Raw genomic sequence first — 23680 nt, forward strand, 5'->3', positions numbered from 1 at the left:
ACGCTTCGGCGAAGGAGAAGAGGATGACGAAAAACACTGACGAAGAATATTCTTCTTCTTACGATCCAAGGCAGCCTGGGAGCGAACTTCAGATCTGCCGAGGGGACGCCTGACCGGTGGGGGCTCTCCCTAGCCCTCCTGCGGCTTTCGACTTTCCTCCTCCACTGGAACTGGGAGTCTGGAAGAGGTCTAGGCCTGGAGGCACTAAGGAGCCAGTCAGACGCACCCTCCACATCACTGGGTACACTGCACTTATCATCACTGACACTCTTACCTTGATCAGTACGAAGATTCTTGTCTTCCTTAGAACACAAGGAAGCTTTTGAGGCCGCCGCCTCCGAAGACGAATCTACGGCTTCGGTGCGGGGAGCAGGAGCTGAGACCTGGGAGGAAGGTTCTAAAACTACATTAATGTTAGTTTCATTCTCACTCATTCTCGACCTGCTCGAACTCCTTGAAGAAGCTTTACGTACCCTATCCCTTTCAAGTTTCCTAATATAAGAAGAAAGAGCCTTATATTCATCTTCGTTCAAAACCTCACACTCTTGACACGGGTTACTAAACGAACATTCATTCCCCCTACATTTAACACAGAAAGTGTGAGGGTCAACCGCAGCTTTCGGTAACCTCACCTTACATCCATCGGTCAAACATACTCTAAACAAAACCGGAGTTTTGGAAACAGAATCAAAATCAGACATTCTACAGGAAAATCCAGCGCAAGTCAATAACGGTCCACAATCAGCGTATGCCAAGCCAAAATAGAGCGAATACGTCACCAAAATGTCCAAATCAATCTCCAGGCAAGCGAGAAATGAAGAATATATCGGAATGAAACGACAACAGTTGTTATCGCTTCAGCGACAGAAAAAAATCTGGCTGGAGAGATAGATTGGTTCATACGCCCGCCACCCAGCGGCGGGTAAGGTAGACCACCTGACCTACCTGTCTTCGCGTGTGCCGCGAGATTTGAAATTCTGTCGGAACGTCGGAGACTAAAGCTAAGTATATATCTGGCAGGGAAGTTCATGTACAAAACTTACTTTTAATGCTTTGGGTGCAATCAAAGCTATGTAAACTGCATTCTTATTGCATTTTTCATCAAAAAACATTCAAATATTGATTATTTTGCATTTTTGGTGTCATATTTCTTCTGCCAGATGAGCGTTGTAGGCGTCGTAACCCTGGGAATAATTTCTGATGAATATAATTGAAAAGCGCCTTAACCTCGGAACGTCGTAAGCCGAACCCGTCATAACCCGGGGGACTGCCTGTACTGGACATGCTCTTGCTAATCTTCCAGTCCTGGGGGCTAAATTGTTGGAGGAGTTTACCTTCAGAACAGTAAAGGTCTCAGGTCACGGTGCTTAAGATAACTCCTGTCATCCTGCCCCATGGGCCACTGAGTCATCACTAATTTCAAAATACCCTATACCAAACCACTATACAGTGGGGCTCCCGTATTTGCGTTCTCCAGATTCGCGGATTTCTCTCTGGACCATGTCTACCCATTATTCAAGGAAAATTCGCCTATTTGCAGTATTTTTCTATGAGAAATATCCACAAATTCCTGATTTTATCAATATCATAAAATGCACTTTTTGTGATAAAACTATTAAAAAACCAAGTATAAACATTTGTAGTGGGTTTTTCTTGAATTTTACCTAACAAAAATGATATTGTTATTTTACAATAAAGTTTTGTACATACTTACCTGGCAGACATATACTTAGCTTACGTCTCTGACGTCACGACAGAATTCAAAACTCGCGGCTAACGCGACAGGTAGGTCAGGTGATCTACCTTACCCGCCGCTGGGAAGCGGGTGTAAGAACCAACATACCTTTCTTGCCAGATTTTTTCTCTCTTATACCTGTCTCCTGAGGGGAGGCTGGGCGGGCCATCAATCGTATATGTCTGCCAGGTAAGTATGTACAAAACTTTATTGTAAAATAACGATATCATTTTTGTACATGAACTTTCCTGTCAGACATATACTTAGCTGATTGACACCCTTGGTGGAGGGTACAAGACAGAAAATAACAAAGAAAAGGTAAACAACACCTGTTGTAGGATAAAAATAACCTTGGTTCTTACCTGTTTAGGCTGAAGACTTCATAGATACTGTCTATTAGTCTGCATAGCCATAAGAGCTACAGCGAGGGCGTGACCTACAGCTGAAAAGACTCTTTGGGTCTACTAACGGGACTTGATATCCGCTTACTTAGTAGAATCCAAGTCGGATCATGTCAAGGGGGGGTGGGGGTGCGCCCTCTTCTATGACAGAACCTGTCCACTACCAACGCAGGGAGCTTCAAACCAAATCCGATCACCTAACCAAACTAAAGTTATTAGTATTACGAAACGAAAAAAGATGCCTACCTGCATCATTTTTCATACAACCATATGAACTCAATTAACAAAAAAAAACAAGGGAAAAAACTACTAAGGATATGTTCCAGCTCCCTGCCCCAGCACCGAATCCGCCGATACGTACGGGCCTAACGCGAAGCACTCGTCATACGTAATACTGACGTCTTTTAGGTAGTGGTTGGCGAATACTGAATTACATCTCCAGAATGTAGTTTTCATCAGATTCTGAAGAGACATATTCTTCTTAAAGGCCAAGGAAGTGGCAATTGCCTCTCACTTCATGAGCCTTGACTTTTAGGAGCTTGAAATGTTCTTCATACAAGATCTATGTGCTTCTTTCACAACACTTCTAATGAAGAAAGACAGCGCATTTTACGACAATGGTCTGCTGGGGTCCTTTACAGAGCAACATAGTCTGTCCTCAATGCCCTTAAGTGTTTTCTTCTTCTGAAGGTAGTATTTTAAACTCCTAACAGGGCAAAGAGTTCTTTCAGGTTCTTCCCCTACTAGGGCAGATAAACCACGAACCTCAAAGTTCCTTGGCCACGGATTTGAGGGGTTCTCATTTTTTGCTAAAAACGAAGGAAGGAAGGAACAAACCACGGAATCTCCTTTGAAACCTACCCTTCCTTCTAGGGCATGAATCTCACTAACCCTTTTAGCAGATGCTAAAGCCATGAGAAAGAGAGCTTTCCTCGTGAGATCTTTGAAGGAGGCTAAATGTGGTGGTTCAAACCTAGCGGACCTCAGGAAACGAAGAACCACATCCAGATTCCAACTTGGAACTTCGTTCGAAGTTTTCTTGGAAGATTCAAAAGATCTTAATAGATCATGAAGATCTTTGTTATTCGAAAGATCTAAATTCCTATGTCTGAACACCGCAGCCAGCATGCTTCGGTATCCTTTGATAGTAGATACTGCCAAACCGCATTTTTCTCTGAGGAAAACTAGGAAATCTGCTATCTGAGTCACAGAGGTACTGGAAGAGGAAAACTTCTGGTTCCTGCACCACCGGCGAAAGAACGTCCACTTCGACTGGTAGACTTTAAGGGTCGAAGGTCTTCTAGCTGAGGCGATAGCCTTAGCAGCTTTTGTCGAAAACCCCTTCGCTCTGACAAGACTTTTGACAGTCGAAAGCCAGTCAGATTGAGAGCGGGGAGGTTTCTGTGATACCTGTCGAAGTGGGGTTGTTTGAGCAAATCTTGTCTTTGTGGAAGTGCTCTTGGAAAGTCCACCAACCATTCCAGTACCTCTGTGAACCAATCTTGGGCGGGCCAGAACGGAGCTACTAGCGTCATTCTTGTCATCTCCGAGATAGCAAATTTCTTGAGGGTTTGTCCCAGTACTTTGAAGGGGGGAAAGGCGTAGACGTCTAGCCCTGTCCAATCTAGGAGAAACGCATCCACTGATACTGCTCCTGGGTCTGAGATCGGGGAGCAGTAAAGTTCGATTCTTGCGTTCTTTGCTGTTGCAAGAGATCGATGTGAGGTCTGCCCCATCTTCTCCACAGGTCTTGGCATACCTCTGAGTGGAGGGTCCACTCGGAAGGCAGGGGAGTTGATTCTTCCTGCTCAGGAGATCGGCCCTGACGTTCCTTTCTCCCTGTACGAATCTGGTGAGAAGACTGATCTTCCTTGTTTGAGACCACAGCAGAAGATCCCTTGCTGTTTCGTACAGGGAGAAGGAGTGCGTCCCCCCCTGTTTTTTGATGTACGCCAAGGCTGTTGTGTTGTCCGAATTGACCTGCACTACTGCATTTCGGACGTGGGGTTCGAAGGCTTTCAATGCCATCCAGACTGCCATCAACTCTTTCTTGTTGATGTGCCAGGACACCTGATCCCCTTCCAGGTGCCTGACACTTCTCTTGTCCCGAGCGTCGCTCCCCAACCTGCTTCCGATGCGTCGGAAAACAACACATGGCTGGGGTTCGGCATGTAAAGAGACATTCCTTCCACAAAAACGAAGTGGGTTGTTCCACCACCGAAGGTCTCTCTTGATTTCCCTTGAGATCTTGAAGGAGAACTCCAGATCTAGGGAGAGACGCCTCCAGTTTCTGGTATAGGAAGAACTGTAGAGGCCTGAGATGCAACCTTCCTAGAGAAACGAATTGCTCCAGCGAGGAGAGTGTCCCCAGCAGACTCATCCACTCCCTCGCTGTGCATGCATCTTTCTCTAGGAAGGTCGTTATTTTCTCGTAGCAACGAGCTATCCTCTCTGGCGACGGAAAAGCCCGAAAAGCCAGAGAAGCTATCCGAATCCCCAGATAGATCCGCTCTTGACTGGGGATTAATTGAGACTTCTGGAAGTTCACCAGAAGTCCCAGAGAACTTGCCAATGTAAGGGTCTTTTGAAGGTCCTCCAGACATCTTTCTTGAGACTCTGCTCTGATTAGCCAGTCGTCGAGATAAAGCGTACACCTCACTCCTCCAAAGTAGCCACTGCGCCACGTTTTTCATTAACCCCGTGAAAACTTGGGGTGCAGTCGATAGGCCGAAGCACAAGGCCTTGAATTGGAAGATGTTTCCTCCCATCATGAATCGTAGATACTTCCGTGAAGAAGGATGGATCGGCACATGAAAGTAAGCGTCCTGAAGGTCTAGAGACACCATCCAGTCCCCTGGACGAAGAGCCGCTAACACTGAGGAAGTTGTCTCCATGGCGAACTTCCTCTTTTCCACAAAGACGTTCAGGGCGCTTACATCCAACACCGGTCTCCATCCTCCTGAGTTCTTCGGAACTAGGAATAGTCTGTTGTAAAAGCCCGCAGAGCGGGGATCTTTCACTAGTTCTATAGCCTCCTTCTCTAGCATGAGATCTACTGCTAGAGAAAGGGCTTTTGATTCATGATGGGGTCCTTGTACTTGGGCTACCAACTCCCTCGGAGTTGTCGTCAATGGTGGTCTTGACGAGAAGGGAATGAGGTATCCTTTGCTGACAATCGATAGGGACCAATTGTCTGCCCCTTTGTGGGCCCAGACGTCGGCAAATTTCAGTAGTCTGGCACCCACTGATGTCTGGAGTCCTTGATCGCTATTTCTTCCCTCTGATGACTTAGAGAAGGTTTTACCTCTCTTAAAAGGTCTAGTCCCTCTGGTTGCAGAACCTCTGACAGCGGGTCCTCCTCGAAAGGGCTCCTGTCTCAGAGGAGTCTCTTTCTTGGCCTTGGGTTGGAAGACAGAGCGAGGTTTCCTGGCCGCCTGGGCTAACATGTCCTGAGTAGCCTTAGCTAAAAGGGCACTCGAGAACCATCTTGAATAATTTTTCTTGGAACAGAAGAGGAGAGAGTTGAGCATAACATAAGCGAGGCCCTTTGCGCATGTGACACTGCCTTCGTGAGAAACGAACAGTAGACCGACCGTTTCTTAATCACTCCAGCTCCAAACAGTGAGGAGACTTCACTCGATCCGTCTCTCACTGCTTTATCCATGCAAGTGAGGACACAGTTAAGATCTTCAGGAGACAGAGAATCTGGGGTCTGGGTCTTATTAGCCAGAACACCTAAAGACCAATCAAGGAAGTTGAAAACTTCCAGGACTCGGAACATTCCCTTCAGTAGGTGGTCAAGTTCGTTCATTCCCCACGTAGTCTTGGCGGACAAGAGGGCGGAACGACGAGCAGAATCCACCAATGAAGAGAAGTCCGAGTCCGCAGACGAAGGTAGAGCGAGGCCTAAAGGTTCTCCCGATTCGTACCAGAATCCCAATCTGCCAGTCAGTTTAGACGGAGGGAAAGAAAAAACCGTCTTCCCTTTCTCTTCCTTAGAAAGGAGCCATTCCCCAAAACCTCTAAGCGCCTTCTTCATGGAAACAGTAGGTTTCATCCTTACACAAGGCAAACCTTCGACGTCTTCGAAGTGGAGAATAACGAAAGAGGAGAAGGGGGAGCCACAGGAGAAAGGATATCTCCAAACTCTTGCAGGAGTAACTCTGTCAGCCTCTTATAGGAGGAAACAGAGGAGTCTTTTGGTCCTTCTTCTTCTGAGGGATCCTGTTCTTCCTGAGCTGAAGAGCCCTCATGATCCTTAGAGGCGCGACTATTCTTAAAAGAGTCTCTAGAGGAAGTAAGACGTATACGTCTTGGAGACAATGCTTCAGAAATGTGTCTACTTGCAACATCCTTCTTGTCTGGAGGAGTGCGTTTCCCAGATTCTTGGAGCCTAACAGGAGTAAGTCGGCAGTCAGGCGCAGAGCGCCTGTTTGAAGAAGAACTTCTATCAGGCTCTTGGCGCCTATCCAAAGGAGAGCGGCTACCAGGCGAACAGCGCCTGCCATACGAGAAGCGCCTACCAGGCTCTTGGCGCCTGAACCGAGGCGAGAGGATCTCTGGCGACGAGCGCCTACTAGGTGAGTGCCTACAAGGGGAGAAGCGCCTGCTAGGCTCTCGGCGCCTGACTCAAGGAGAGTGAAAGTCGGGAGAAAGAGCGCCTGCCAGGAGAAACGTGCCTAACAAGCTCTTGACGCCTGTCCAGCGAAGGGCGCCTGTCCGATTTAGGGCGCTTGTCAACCGGAGAGTGGAGGCGAGACGAGGAGCGGCTACGAGGCGAGTAGCGCCTACTAGGCTCTTGGCGCCTGTCAAGGGGAGCGATCCTGTCTCGAGAAGAGCGTCTGTAGGGTGAAGATCTCCTACGCGCAGTTTGCTCCTTGTCCGAAGGAGAAACCTGTCTGTCAGGCGAATGGCGCTTAGACGCAGATGTGATCTTGTCCGAAGCAGAAAGTCTCCTGCGAGAATCCGAACGCACAGGTGAGCGCGCCGCTTCCGTCGAATAGCGAGAGTCAGGAGAGGGGAGCCTGGACTTCTTTACAGGAAGCGAGACGTCCTTCCTACGACGAGAAGACACGCAAAGAGAGCCAGCCAGAGCCGAAATCTGCGCCTGAAGGTTAGCCAACACCCTTGCAGGAGAATTCACAAACTTGTGAACAGGTGACGAGGCTCGATCTCCGCTCGGGGAACAATACTCCTGAGATCTCTTACGCTTCTTCGCTTCCACCTCAGGCTCTTCCGAAAAAACTTCAGGGCTGGAAGGGCGGGTGCAGGGAGCGTTCCAGGCTCTCTTCGAAGGGCGCGAGGCTTCCGAAGAGCTCCATCCTCGTTTAGGAGAAGGCGAAGGCGAAGACGAGAAGCATTGGCGCAATATTTCTCTCTTGGAGCGATCCAAGGTAGCCTGGGAACGATCAACAGGAGCTACTGAGGGGACGCCTGACCGTTGGGGATGCTCCCTAACCTTCCTGCGGCTTTCGACTTTCCTCCTCCACTGGGACTGGGAGTCTGGAAGAGGTCTAGGCCTGGAAGCATTAGGGAGCCGATCAGACGCACCCTCCACTGCACTGGGTTCACTGCACAAATAACTATTGGAATCACTCTTACCTTCTAATTGTTTGATTTTCCTCTCCATACTGCGAATGGTGGCTTTCATGGAGGCCACTTCCGAAGGCGCATCTTCGGCTTCGGTGCAGGGAGCAGGAGCTGAAACTGACAAAGGAGCTACTTCTAAAATAGGATTATCTATATCCAACTCGCTAATACGAGATCTACTACTGCTCCTGGAAGAAGCTTTCCTAACTTTATCCTTTTCAAGCTTCCTCAAGTAGGAAGACAAAGACTTCCATTCATCCTCATTCAGCTTTTCACATTCATTACAAGGATTATTAAAGGTGCATTCATTCCCTCTACACTTCAAACATACCGTGTGAGGGTCTACCGCAGCTTTCGGTAGCCTCACCTTACACTCAGTCATACAACAAACTCTAAACATAGCAGTTTTCTTAGTATCAACATCAGACATCATGAATCCAAGAAAAATCCAAAGAAAAGTCCAATAACTGTCCACAAATCGCGAATGCCAGGCCAAAAGATCGGGTACTTCACCAAAAGTCCGTAGAAACAATCCAGGGCGAAAACGAGAAAAGAATCCAACTGTCAAGAGGTACCGACAACAGGTGTGGTCGACACCGACGATAGAAAAAATCTGGCAAGAAAGGTATGTTGGTTCTTACACCCGCTTCCCAGCGGCGGGTAAGGTAGATCACCTGACCTACCTGTTGCGTTAGCCGCGAGTTTTGAATTCTGTCGTGACGTCAGAGACGTAAGCTAAGTATATGTCTGACAGGAAAGTTCATGTACAAAATAGGCCGTTTTCAGCGTTTTTATAGGGTTCCAACTATTCGCAAGGGGGTCTGGTACACATCCCCTGCAAATATGGGAGACCACTGTATAAGATAGTTTAAAAGTGATTTATGATACAGAGTTGACACCCCGAGAATCCAAGAATGACTTCAACATCCTCCATTCCAAAAGTCTCAAAAACTAAGTCTGGGATGGTATCTCACAGAACCACGAAGTCTGAATGGAGAAAATTTTAGCCATATGCTTTAAAAGACAGGGACTTTGAAGGCTTTCAGGCTGAGCCATGCTGTGAGGATATTGTGTCCCTGAGCTAAGTCCATGGAGTTGGGGTCAGTGATGAGGATGCAATGCAGAGGTCAGTGGAGAGGCACAAAGAAGGGATCACCACAGAAGAAGTGCAGGACCTTCTGAGGGAGCAGCAACAGACAGCAGCTGAGGAATTTTGTTCGGAAGAGGAGGGAGGATGGGAGGATGTCACTCACTAGTTCTTTAATAAAATAGATATGTATAACATGGAGGAAGTGCAAGTGCAAAGTTTCCTTGAGAAATATCACTGTAGCAAACTGTTATAAACATGTTGATTGACAAAGCCATTTCACTGGGCGACACAGGTCATTGTCCAGAAATAGATTTTTCCTTCGTCAAAATCCCTTTTCTCACCCCAGAAACATGAAACACAGGCAAAAACAAACATCACTGGACGGGTTTCTAGTAAAATAGAAATGGGTCTTAACAAGAAAGAGGTAGAATGAGAGAAAAGAGAAACAACCATTGCAGCACAGATGTCTACAGTGACAACCCTCCTCCCCTTACCCTCCTCACCATACGCCACATATGCCATCAACTCTTACTAAGTACTTCTTTTTTTAGTTTCTGTGATTTCTGCATGCTAGGCTTGTTAAAAGTCAAAATGTTTTTAATTTGTTTGTACTTTTTGAGTTCTGGAAAAGATTAATCCAATTTACAATATTCCTTAAGGGAAAGATTTATTCAGTTTTCAGACAGACTGGTAATTGGACTGCCTCCTGGTATGAATTATCCAAGTACTACTAAGATACCACTGTAATGAAAATAAATTAATTTCATAACATATCTGGAACATAAGTATGACAAAGGAAAATAAAATAAAGGTGCAGCAAAAATCATGAAGGCATCAGCATATTTCCAGTCCTTACCTTTGATCTATAAAGACTGTCAGATGTACTCTGCAAAAAATGTTTTAAACATGTAATTATAATGGAAAATATTTTCCCTTAAAACTTACAGCTTAAAATTCTTTTATTACATATCTGTTACGCACTAGTCCTAATTAACCACTTTGTGCATTGTGACATTGTCCCAGTGGATTCAGTACCCTTTAAAATAAAGAAGTTTTCCAAAAGTACTGCCCGTGTGTGCGCAGATCCCAGGGTCTCGAGCAACCACAAGTCATTCAATAATTGCCATCTTAGCCATGAATTACAAGAAATAGTAGGACTTGCATTTTAAGTAAAGGATTTTTATGAAAATATGAGACTTGTTCTCAAAACTTAAAATTGCCATATTTCCCAGCGTCAAAGATGCTATGCATTATTTTCAATAAGTCTCAGACATTTACAGGGTAGTTTTTTACTGGCCTATCCTAAACCCAGAGGAAAGTTATTTTTATTTGACCATAATTAGAACTCCTTGTATGATGTCTGAGTTTTGGTTAAAATTATTAAAATAATTAAAAGTATCATAAAAAAGGATTCTTTCCCATGTCAGCCAATTACAGAAGACAAGTTAACAGATGAACATTAACTTTATGTATTACTTATCCTGGTTTTTATTAATATTACCGATCCTGACTTTAAGAGAGCATTAATAGCTTTACCAAAATTTTCAACCAAACAATAATGGATAATGAGAAAGAGAAAGAGAGAGATAGATAGATTATAGGATTTAAGCCAAAGCTCAACCACTGGGACCTATGAGGTCATTCAGCACTGAAAGGGAAATTGACAGTACGGTGGTTTGATAGGTGTAACCAGTAGAAAACCTTGCAGCTGCACTATGAAACAATTGTTAGGAGAGGGTGGAAAGACAGATGGAAGAAAGAGAATATGAACAGAGGTACAGTAAAAGGAATGAAAGAGGTTGCAGCTAGGGGCTGAAGGGATGCTACAAATACTCTAAGTAATGCCTACAGCACACCATGTGAGGTGCACTGACAGTATTAACCTCCTATGACGGAGTGAGAGAGAAAATCAGAATGAGTGACAGACATGTATAGACATACACATGCTTGCTAAAATTAGCCTTGATTAGCTAGTGCTATACAAAAGTGTTGATCTACACTGATGTTTGACATCAATTTACTGCAATTCACTCTTCTTATTAGCTCCTAATTATTAATTAGTAGTGCTATTCTACAAGGAATTGGAAGTAAAATACAAGATGAACTATTTTTATGACTGATGGAAAAATGGATTCAATTGGGGTGAAACAGATAAAAATTCACTACACAGCTTTACTGCACCTACATAAATTTCTTAACAAGTTACACTGACAACAGGAAAAATCATCACAATACAGAATATTGAGGGGAAAATGAAAAGCACACAAATTATCCGGAAAAGAATTTAAAAGGATGTGAAAATAGAATAATGTAAGGGGAGTCCACCAGTGAGGTGACACCCTCACAGATGCTTAAATAATGACCCTGGGATCCCACCATTACCTGCAGAGCACTACGTATTGGCTGAATATCATTTTCTTTATATTTCAAGGAGAACTGAAATGTCTAGGATAACTTCATGGCACACAAAAAGGCTAACTCTAAGAAATAAGTTTATTGTGATAAAAATATAGATCTTCAGCTGCAATCTGTGGAAAAATTTGTAATTACTATAATATAAAATTATTCTTTTAAGCATTCAGGTGAAAAATTAGATTATGCTGGCAAACAAGACAGATAACCTATTGACAAAATCTCAAAAACAAAATATTTTGCAAAATTTATTAAACAGTCACTTAAAACCAGGATGATTCTTGCAAATCCATCTTGAAATTGCTACTCACAGATATAGAAATTAGTAAATTATTTGTGGGAAACCTGAAAAAATTGATACAAATAAGGCCAAAATTTATTATGGCAGAGATTCTGTTCTAGTCAGGTTTTCCTACTTTGTAGATTAAAGTCAATTTACAATTTTTAAAAATAAAAAGCGAAATAGGCAATTTGGCTCAGAAGGCTGACATATTCTTGCCATAATTTTACTTGCTGTTTAGACATTTACAAACAGTGCACCATTCCCTTCATTAACCCTGGTAATTTGAATACCAAAAGCCGCCTTTGAATTGAAACCACGCAAAATAGGTCTAAGAAACTCAATCTTCATTAATGTCTATTTTTAAGTTTAAATGGCATGAATTTAGGAAGATGATGATACATTATAATTCATGCTAACCAGAAAGAAGTTGAGTTGGTTATCTGCCAAGAAATCTAAAGTATTTTAGCCTTTCAATCACCCTGTCAAGGTCAATAATCCATAAACAAGTTTCTTCAAGTAAAAAACTGAAAGAATTTCATCTTAACCTGGAGTAAAATCACGATAAAAATACTTGGAGGAATACCTGTTATTTAGGGAGAATGGATGCAATAATGCCTGCAATCATAGGGAATGAGTATTGTAAGGCTTGTAAAGTACGGGAAATGAATGTTGTAATGCCTGTTAATCAGAGGGAATGAATTCCATAACAGCTGTTAATCAGAGGGAAAGAGTGCTGTAATGCTTATCAATCGTAGGGAATGAATGCCATAATGCCTGTTAATCAGAGGAAAATGACAGCTATAATTCCTGTTAAATCAGAGAGAATGGAAGCTACAAAGATGAACAAAATTATAACTTCAAACTGACACCTCAAACTGCAGTAATTTCTGGAAATAAGTATTCTGTCAGAAACATTATTGGAAAATTGATCAAGTTCGATTAAGTAATGTATCTGATAGTGATGATGGCAGTAATTTGGTTAAATCATTAAAATGCAGTTGAGAGATAGGTGCTAATGAGGCAGAAAAAAAGATTGCAATTTCAAGAGCTCCGAGATGGTTTGAGCATGAAATGGGAAGGGAAGAGGAGCAAACAGTCAGATAAGTGCTATAAAACTGTCTCCAATTTTTTTCAACAAAGTTTATATATTAATTCTGTAAAAGAAAAAGTTTTACCTTTGTTAACCTGTAGCACAACTCTGGCTTCTTACATATTAAATTAATCATACAAACTCTACTGTAGTGAAGTTGATACTGTGAAATGGTATAATTCAAAGGATAAATATCAAGCTACAAACAACTTAAAAACCTACATGAATATCCAAAACTACAGGGCTACAAGGAAAAAGTATTATGTATTTCAAAGGTTCAGTGAAACACAAAAGACAACTCTAAAAACAAAAATTACAGTTCTTAACAAAATCTAGTCACAAAATATGAGAAGAGATGCAATGGTAAAAACACACGATATCAAAAGTCTTGTCAATATATTACCTTAACACATTACCACTCAGTGGATGTAGCTACTCTTATGCTTTTGTGCGATTTACAAGATAAAAGTGTTCTCTCAATTAATAATTTTTCACATAGTATACACATACACTGCTGCAATTTGATAGGAAAATAATTACGTGAAGAATTATTGTAAAATCATTGATATCACAAGACATAACTGAACTAAATCCCTTACAGTATCTTTTAAATCACAGTAAAGAGAGATATTGCTAATTATGCCAAGCAACTGTATTTTGAATAATAATTTCTAACCATTTTCAACTTGAAAGTTCAACAAACATTTAGGGGCAATTAAATCTGATTTAAGCTTCAAATATTACAGTCGGTATGATGGTGACATCTAAAAGTTTAATAATAATAATAATAACATCCCTTATGCTCGTTTGTTTATTTCTATCTTAGCCTGCATCTGTATCTAAAAAATATATTTTTGAAAAAAACAAATTTTGATCAAATTAGCTGGAGACATTCACTGAGTGACTCCCTCCAAACAATAAACTTTTGACATATTCTACGGTCAAAAAAATTCATCCAAACAAAAGGTATTCACCTGGAGAGGAGGGTTTCTCCTTATGAATTATTCTACAAACAAAGTTTCATCAAAATCTGTTCCACAGATTCCATTACTCCTGCTAAAAGACAAACAGGCAAACAAACATGGAATATATAATTCCTAGGCAAAAACACTGAAGCATCCACTTAATTTCATACTTTACTTTCTAAAAGTTATGTTACTATCTCATGACGGCAATAATTTAGAAATAAATCACACAACTGACCATTTAACATTAATTCAATATAAACACTACAAAAGTATGCAAATAAGAATGCCAAAAATTCAATAAATAAATCTTAATATAATTCCAGGAGAATGTGATTCTTTTATGAAGCTTCAGTCTGCTTATCAGGGAGTGGTATAGCAAGTATACTGTAGATCCAACTCATTTGCCTGGAGACTAATTACTTGGACAAATCAGGACACAAATCACAAACAAACTTTCAAGAACCATTACCAAAGTTCCAGCATTGCCAAAGAAATCAATTGACAATGGTGGTAATGCTTTAATATTGAGAACTTTGTCCTCGACTACATTTCTTGCATTATGTACTATGGAAGGGCACATACAGTAGACGGGATCTTACATGTGCTAAAGGCTTGCAGTGTTTTGATTGTAAATGAGTGGAAAAGTCTCATTAAGTAGCGGGAGAATTAAGGATGGCTTGGTAAACTGAACGTTAACATTCTTCAGACTGAAGTCCCAGCCTCATGCCTTTCTAATGAATCAGCACATTTTAATCAGCTAAAGGAATAACATTTAGTGGACTGACAATGCTGACAAAGAGGGGAGGCATGTATGGAGATCTTTTAGCACACAAGTTTGTAGAGCTTTACTACAAGAGACCAAAACGCAACAAAAATACAGGAGGTAGTAGAGCAGTATCTCACACACAATCATTTAAACCAGAAAAGGAAAATGGTAAAGCCATGGCTGCTAAAAAGACTTCAATTATGGGCAGTTTCTTGAGACACCGAAAACATGGACAAACAATATTCTAAGAGATTGGGCCTCAAAGCACAAATTCATTCAATTTTACCTCGTGAAACTAATCATATATATTACTATGTAGTATACATAGGACAAAGATGTTGAAAATCTTTAGGTTCCATGATTAGCAGATTCCTTCATACTTTTCTCATTTGTTTATTATAAACCCATTAAACATAAATAACCTTCAATCCACCAAGTGACTCTCCAGCTGTGCCAACTTGTTGAATCCTGGAAGACCAAGACCTCACTGTGCATACCCAAACAATGCTCTACCCCATCCAAGGAGCCATTTTTCTTCATTCTGTTAGTAGTTTGTAGTGATCTGTGAATTTCTTCTATTTCTAATAAGTGTTTTTTTTTCATCTGAATCAGCAGTTTTGTTTTATGATTAAGTGTTGCTATGCCTAATATTTGCTTTGTTTCTCTACTAATGTAATTCCTGATAAACTCCTTTGCGTTCTAGGGACTGTCCATGTGACTTTCCATTTTAGACTTGTTTTTTATTATTGCAGTCATGGGCTTTCATCAGTAAATTTCCACAATAATTTTCAGTGGGGGTAATTTTAATTTTTTTTATGTTAAACAGCTGTCCTTCATGTCTATTGGTACTTTCATCTCTATGTTTTCCTGTTCTGTCATCTAATATGAAGGATTCATGAAATGGGCTAGAACTGTGTTAGCAAAACTAAGGTCTGTACTGCTGAGGGACTACATCAACTGTGGGCCAAAGCACTTTTACTCCACTTGTAGCATAGAAACAAGAGTCACAGCTGAGCAAACTCCATGATGAGTGACCAAGTTTAGGAAGGAGAGAAAAAGCCAGTCAAGAGCATCCTCGTCTTTGAAAGAGTGATATTTTCTATACAAAAGGGGCTAAGTCAAAGTATTTATGGTTCCGGTCTCAAAAGTAGGTACAAAAGCACAAAGGTATTAGGGGACTTCAATGAAGCAAAACCATAAATAGAAGAAATTTCTATATTTCTTTTAAATGTCAAAGATATGCACACAGCCCTAATTTCATGAAAACACTGCAATGATCCCAGCTCTCTTAATGGTTGGGCAAAACTAAAATAATTACCCATATGCAGGACGAATTAAACTTTACAGCAGACCTATCTTCAAAACATGCAACGTCACTAAAGAATGTGCTTAAACTTTCAATAGGAACAGGTGTAGAAATGATGCTGAAAGGAAATGAATACAAAAGCTACAGAAAAACCTGCTCTTAAGAGAAGCAAGAAAATTAATACACACAAGAGATACTGTACCTGTTAGTAAAAAATTATGATATGTATAGCTCTGCCAAGGTCACTTACCAGTGAATAAAACAGTAAATATATTAACCTGCACTATAATTATAATGATTGAATTCGGTTCCCTATATCTATAGTGAGGGCTTGCCATGCTGAACATATTTCACTGCTAGAACAGTTAAAAGAATGAAGGATGAAATGGTTTCCTTGGGGAAAAATCCAAATTTTCATTGCTGTTCACCTACAGCTAGTTATCTGGAAGGGTCAACTACTTGATGTTTTCAATACATTCATTAGATTTTTTGCTATTCTTGGAATATCCTGCTACTGCACGGACGTGGGACAAACATAACCTTCAAACTTTGTTGAGGGAGGTAATTTCGATGAACCACATGATCTGGGAAAACTATTATGTCATTTGTCCCAACTGTCTGACTCACTCTGTCATGCCTAACTTACAGTTGATATCCCTTATCCATTACTTTCAAAATTGTGAGCAACCTACTAACGTAATTAGCCTCCAGATAAATGAATTAGAACACACTGCTTCTTCAAGTGTCAATTATTATTATTAAGTAGTTTAACTAGACCACAACTCAAATGTCAAAAATGACATCCAATAATGTCAATTAATATTACGTATTGTAAGTGAAAGTACATACATACTTATATCAAAAGACATTAAATTCTCAGCTACCAAAAATATTAATATTCCCTCTGCCATCAAAGGGATTACATGTTTGAGCTACGAATCATATCCACAATGCAAATTCCTAAAAAAGTGCAATGTTTTTATATAATAAAAAAAAATATTTTTCATACAAATCCAGTATTCATAAGATTCCTTATTCTGTGGAGAACTCATTCCAGTTGCACCATTATCGTATAAAAATTCACCATCCTTGTCTAGTCAACATATTGTTAGAATCTTATCAATAAGAGCTTTGTCTTCTGACTGAAGTGGAAGAAGAGGCACTGTGGATTCAGTGTTGTGACACATGGTGGTAGCAACAGGGGTATCACAGCTGCACAAGTCCCAAGAGGAAGGTTTGAAAGAAGCAGCATGGTTGGCATCTTGATGGCCAAGAATGAATTGCTCCTACATGAGGACAGAGGGAGGGCTCAGCTACAAGTGGTCAAAAGAGTGCATGAATGCCAGACTCTGTCTTCTGTCAAGGCAAGTGAGGGTGATTCCATTGCAAAAACAAGACCACTAATTCCATAATTGTTGAACCACATGTTTTCTTCATTAGTGGAACCAGCGTCATAGTTGTCTTGTCCAATAATAACCTCTTTTGTCACAAGAGGGAAGAGGGCCAGATAGAGACAGTAGTGACTTGTCACCAGCTGACGAGTACAATGACATCTTGGCAGGAATCTTGGGAACATGGCATGATATGCTCTTTTCTGAGCAAATCTGAGCCAACATCCTAATCCATTCTGACCAAACAGTATTTCTTTGCTGTTCTAGTTTCCAACAGAACACACAAATAAGAAAAGATCTTTTACCAAGAAAGACATAAACACCCTCCAAACCTTAACTGGTAGACTTGGGCATTTGTGGTGAGGAATACTGAAACTAAGTCTTGACAATAATAGCCACTAGGCAAAACTTTACCAACCCCAAAGACAATATTATCTGTATACACCAATTTACAATCCCATTTCATCCTAGAGAAGAAACAAGGCAGACATTTAAACTCTCAAAACTCTATTTCAAAGAATAACTTAGTACCAGAATCCTCAATTTTTCGGTTCTGATATACTTGTATAAGAGCAATGCAAATTTTAATTTCAGAAAATTCACAAATTATCTGTTCTAATAAGATGTTAATAAGAGGAAAGATAAGGTTTTCCAGACCTCTGAGTCTTATGTAGACTCTTCTTGGGCTGGTTGGTCTAATAAAATGTTAAGACAATAAATAAGCATAAGGATTTCTTGATAATGCTCACCAGTAAGTAAGCAAAAATGACTTAATTATATAAACTCTGCTTATGAAAGCTTTAACAAAATGAAACAACCAAGAAGGTATGTAATCTGTGAATGAAGCTCATCCAAAAGCAGAACAAAGATTGGGTTCTTATTCAAATCTTGTGAATGGAGATAGGCAGAAGCTGGTTCCTAAGACACACATATAAAGTGGACCCCCGTATTCGCGTTCTCCAGATTCGCGGATTTCTCTAGGGAACGTTTCCCCGCATTATTCGCAGGAAATTCGCACATTCACAGTATTTTCCTATGAGAAATATCCACAAATTCCTGTTTTTTTTTATCAATTTCATCATAAAATGTACTTTTTGTGATAAAACTATTAAAAAACCAAGTATGAACATTTTTGGTGGGTTTTTCTTGAGTTTTAGCTACCAAAATAAGCTGTTTTTAGCATTTTTATAGGGGTTCCAAACATTCACAGGTTCTAACTATTCACGGGAGGGTCTGGTACGCATCCCCGCGAATACGGAGGGACCACTGTGCACACTAATAAAGCAATTAATTCCCTCAGGATGGGAATAAAGAGTAAATGCAAGTAATTTTGCACATATGGTCAAGGAGGAAAGGCTGGAAGCACACACACACTATCTCAGTAAGTACTGCTAGGATGTTGACCTTACCACCATACGACAGTATGAGTGTAGATGAGAGCTGCCGTAGGAAATTGGCCTGATATCATGGGTACATTGTTTTTAGGATAATGGTGAAACTGGTTGATCTCTAGATGGAATAAAGCACCCCATGATTCATTAACTATAATAAGTACATGCAGGAAAAATGTTAAAACTTGAGATCTACTATCAACAATGGCTAAAATATCACTAAAATACATGCCTACTTAATGTAAATACAATAAAGTTGCAATTTACATGGAGAGAAAGTATCAGTGCTCAATATTTATCATGTTCCTCATATAATAATTTTTTTCATTTCTTAATACTAACCCATTACTGTACTTTTAATGGCCCAACTTCTTGGTCAACAAATTGCTCCAAACACTTAATCCCTGAACAAGAAAATAGTAGTAGGAAGGTAGGTAAAAATAGGTACTTGAGTGTCCGTGTCTCTGGATACCTGGGTGTCCGGCACCAGTTAGCCCCTTTTTGCATTGTCTGAATAATTTTGTGAGGGAAGCAGGGTTATAGTTCGGAACTGATAATAAGCAATGGATCTGAATGAAAATCTAACACCGCTCTTAAAAATTTACAATTATTTCACAATATAAACCTTTTAACTACAATAGTCGAAATTACAGTGTAGGAGAGGATCGTGTACAGTAGTACCTCAGACTTTGAACTTAATCCGTTCCAGAAGGCTGTTAGAAATACGATGTGTTCGAATTATGAAACAAATATCCCCATAAAAAATAAAGGGAATCACGATACAGGCAGTCCCCGGGTTACGACGGGGGTTCCGTTCTTGAGACGCGTGTAAGCCGAAAATCGTTGTAAGCCGGAATATCGTAAAAAATCCTAAGAAAAGCTAAAAACTATGTCAACTGCATTCTTATTGTATTTTTCATAAAAAAAGCCTTCAAATATTGATTATTTTGCATTTTTGGAGTCATATTTCTTCTGCCAGATCAGCGTAACCCTGGAACATGCGTCTTAAACCTGGAAATAATTTCTGATAAATATACTAATTGAAAAGCATTGTAACCTCAGAACATCATATGCTGAACCTGTCGTAAGCCGGGGACTGCCTGTAATTTGTTCCCGCCAAGCCAAAAAGTCCCCCTTTTCACATTTTTCTATTACTGCCAATATTGTGTTCAAAAGTTAAATTAAGAGTGTACAGTAATAAAACATTACATGTAGTAAAATTTTCATAAAATTTTGTTTCTGTGTACGATTTACGAACTGTTAGGTGAAAATGGCCCACAGCCAACTGGGGGATGGAGGGAGGAGAGACAAGAACCCCTTGAGGAGACCAAAATGGTTGCAGTAGGCAAAGGTTGATAACAAAATCAATTTTATTCACATTTTACATGGAAAATCAAAGGAATCAATAGTGTGTGTGTGTGTGTCCAGCTGTGCCTGTGAGAGAGAGAGAGAGAGAGAGAGAGAGAGAGAGAGAGAGAGAGAGAGAGAGAGAGAGAGAGAGAGAGAGAGAGAGAGAGAAATTGTACAATCAGCATGTATGATAGTTGATGTGTTTACATTTGGATCTTACATGCATGAAAGAGATTAATTATGCCACAATACATCAACTTAAACTCATTGTTGACAAACATCAGAATTTAAAGTAACCACGAGGATTTTGCAAACAAATAAGTAATAAGTAAAGAATGCAAGAAAGGGAAAGAGAGATGAAATAACTTTTCACAAGGAAGTCGTTTAAACAAACAATTGAAGGCACGCAGAAGCTGAATGCCAGTGTGTTTATCATGGAGTTGAGTTACTTTTACAGTAATAAAAAATTGTAAAAAGCAGCAATTGTCTAGGTATTTTACTGTAACAAAAAGAAGTGACTTGGGCAAATCGAGTGCATGTGAAAGAAACAAGCAAATAATCATCCCAGTCATGCTGGTAAGTCAGTAGGAAGCAAATTCCATATTCCCTCTCCTCTCCTCTCTCTATCATCTCCCTCAGCACACCAAACATTGCCTCAAGTAAGATTTTATTATTATTACTGAATTGCATTTGAATGTTTTCATGTTTTATCATTACAGTCAACACCCCGTATTCGAGGACTTCTCTATGGGCCTTATTCACGGGAGATTCACTTATTCGCGCCATTTTTCTATGACAAATATCCACAAATTACCGTGCTATTTTCTTATCAATTTCATCATAAAATTCCCTTTTTGTGATAAAACTTAAAAAAAACCAGGTATAAAAATTTTTAGTGGGTTTTCATGAGTTTTAAGCATTTTTATAGGGGTTTCAACTATTTCGTGTGTTCTAGCTATCAGCAGGGGGGGGGGGGGGGGTGATCTGGGAACACTGTATGGTAAATTTATTGTGAAATAACATTTAAATTATTATGTGAATTGATACTGCTTTTAAGTACATATTACTTACTGTCTCTTCTTCTCTCCTCAACAATATCACAACGCATAACTTTAAATCATTCATTCATTATTCCTCAAAAATATGAACACTCCCTCCCTCCATTTCAAGTTAGCTGTGCATCACCGCAATGATGCATGATTTTATTACTTGTTTTGCTAAATTTTATTGGGAAAAGCTTTGTTCTTTCATTTACTATTTTGCTGAATATGGTTAAACTATACCGTCTCACTCAGCGCATCGAACACTGGCTCAATAAAAACTTTTTTTATTGTTTCTGCATTTGATTATATAATTATGATAACTTCATTGTGAAATTCCCTTTTTTTATGCGAATTGTTATTGCTTTTACATACACATAGTAATATTTTAAGTCTCTTCTTCTCTCCTCAACATATCAACGCTCCCTCATTCAGTCTCAAGTCAGCTGTGTGTGACATCACCGTGGTGACGTATGATTTTGTACATCTTTCATGCTATTCTTTTATTCATTCTGTCAAATATGGATATTATTAAACTAATATATTGTAAATGAAAAAACATGTTAATAAGTTTTTCTTTTAAGGCACAGTAGGTGGTCGAATACAGTACAGTATAAACAAGATAAGCAGCTAGTTCAAAGTACAAGCATTTGTTTGAAAAATAATAAAAAAATTTCTCGAAAATTTCGTTCGAAAAACAGAATGTTTGATATAAGAAATGTCCGACAAACGAGGTACTACTGTACCTGAAATGCTATATTGGTGGACAGAGAATTAGCTATCTGACTTATAGCTCCTGCAGTTGAAATGGTAGAAGAACCCCTGATTCTAATATAGTATAAGAAGTTCTATTTGTGTGACATAAATCCCGAAAAGTAAGTGACCCTAAAGAGTTTTATAATTGTACAATCAAAGTAGGAAGTCCATCATCTACTTCTTCCTTCCCAGTGAATGAGTCACAAATATGTGTAACAGTCCTCCAATATCATGGAATGAATAATGTAGCAGAAGACAGCACTTAACAATCATGTATGATGCAGAGGCTGACAATCCTGAAGTCTGTCTCATAGAATAGCATAATGAATATAAAAGACTGAGGCTTACTTTCAAGATGACAATAAATCAACTGGATTATACTGTAATCCTCAGCCATAGTAGGACAGCCTCTCCTATTACTACTGAATGTGGTTTGACACTGCCATGAGCCTGGCATTAAATCTGACTTAACACATAAAGGTTACACTTAAAAAATAAAGCAGAAAGAGCCTTAATCTGGCAGGCTAGTACCTTTAATTTGACAGGCTTTGCCATCTGACATTTTGAAGGGTGTAGCAGAGATAAGGTAACAAAATAAAAAGTGTAAAAAATAAGGAGCATATAAAATAAAAATTAGTGGAAAACTCTGTTACATGCAATTTCAGTATGTACACGCAATGATATAATTACAAAAAGTACAAAATACAGTACACACAATGATAATTACATAAAGAGTATGAAATTAGCATAAAATTTTTAATGATACTGTAAATAATAAAGGTAAAAAACAAATAATCAAATAAGCAAACAGTGTAAATAATACAAAAGCAATCCGAGCTTAATGCAACAAAAAACTAACCCACAAAAAAATTCATACAGAAAATAAACAAGCAGCCAAACAAAACTGGTGTGTTAATCCAAAGGGAAGCAAGTTACAAAAGCAAAAAATAGGTAGCAAATAAAAAGCGATCTTAACCAATATACAATACCCTAAAGTTAGCGACAAACCAAACAGAAACTGACTTTGGACATAAACCAACTTACGCGAAGTCTATATCTAGCTCAACCATACAGACAATAATAAACTCATATACCAAAACACAATGTAAAAGGGAAAACCTACTGGTATCTGATGCAAGAGTTGCATTCTTTCTCTCAAATAAACAATAAAAAATACACTAATCCTCCTTTGCAAAGTATCAGCGAAAATGGAGAGTTGTTTTGCCTGCAAGAAAACTATGTTCTCATTTTCTATTGTATGAGCATAGAAAAATTAAAAAGGAATTGGAATACTGTATAAGGCTGAAATACATGACGACTACAGGGAGTTCAAAAGATTAGGCAACTCTGGAAAGAAATCACAATGCCAGGGGATTTCATGGCACCTGGATATTGGAAACTCAGGGATTTGATTGCACATGAGCAAGGCTACCAAGTGCATACAATTTTGTTCTAAAATACTTTTGAATAGGGAATGAAATGTCTAGAGTTTCAGTGACCAAGAAATTGGACTAACTATAAGCAATGGGTTTGTGGTAGAACAAAGCATCTCCTATTCTTTCTTGATCCTTAGCCTGAACACTGTGGTCCTGAATGGAATACACGTACAAACTGTGTTTTATTGTTAAAACATATCACACCATAGCTACACAATTAAAATCTACACAACTGGAGGTGAGCATATAATCACGGTACGTACTAAAAAAAAATAATTGTCTTTGACAGACAAAAGCATAAACATGCAGCAAAAGACAAAAGCATAGAAATTCAGCTCTATATTAATGTTCAGATGCACACAGCTAACTGGAACATTATCACATCTCCAAATTTACCTTCATTTCTTCAGCATCAAACTGCCTGTTTTTGTCAAAGCCGAGAGACTTTGGAAAAAAGTAATCTGGATTAGTATTTACTTTTAAAAGCACGAATTTCATATATTTGACATAATTGCAAAGTCAATATAAAATTCTTTATATTCTTCAATAAACCCAGAATAAAAATTGTAGTAATATAATAATTCTTGAATGCTGCAAACTCATACCTCATTAACTCTATAATAAATGCCTTCTACAATGAACATTTCTTGTAAAAATTATATGATTTACTTCATAT

General features: G+C 39.5%; 1 protein-coding gene across 1 annotated transcript in view; it reads right to left on the reverse strand.

Annotated features, from left to right (window-relative positions):
* LOC135203170 (pyruvate dehydrogenase phosphatase regulatory subunit, mitochondrial-like) overlaps positions 1-23680 on the reverse strand; it is a gene marked incomplete in the record, with an annotated part of 155853 nt that overhangs the window by 26676 nt on the left and 105497 nt on the right. Inside the window, 1 exon segment of the mRNA XM_064232864.1 lies at positions 23401-23448. Coding sequence (XP_064088934.1) covers positions 23401-23448 — 48 coding nt within the window.

Source organism: Macrobrachium nipponense, chromosome 33, assembly GCF_015104395.2.
Source record: "Macrobrachium nipponense isolate FS-2020 chromosome 33, ASM1510439v2, whole genome shotgun sequence".
Lineage (NCBI taxonomy): Eukaryota > Metazoa > Arthropoda > Malacostraca > Decapoda > Palaemonidae > Macrobrachium > Macrobrachium nipponense.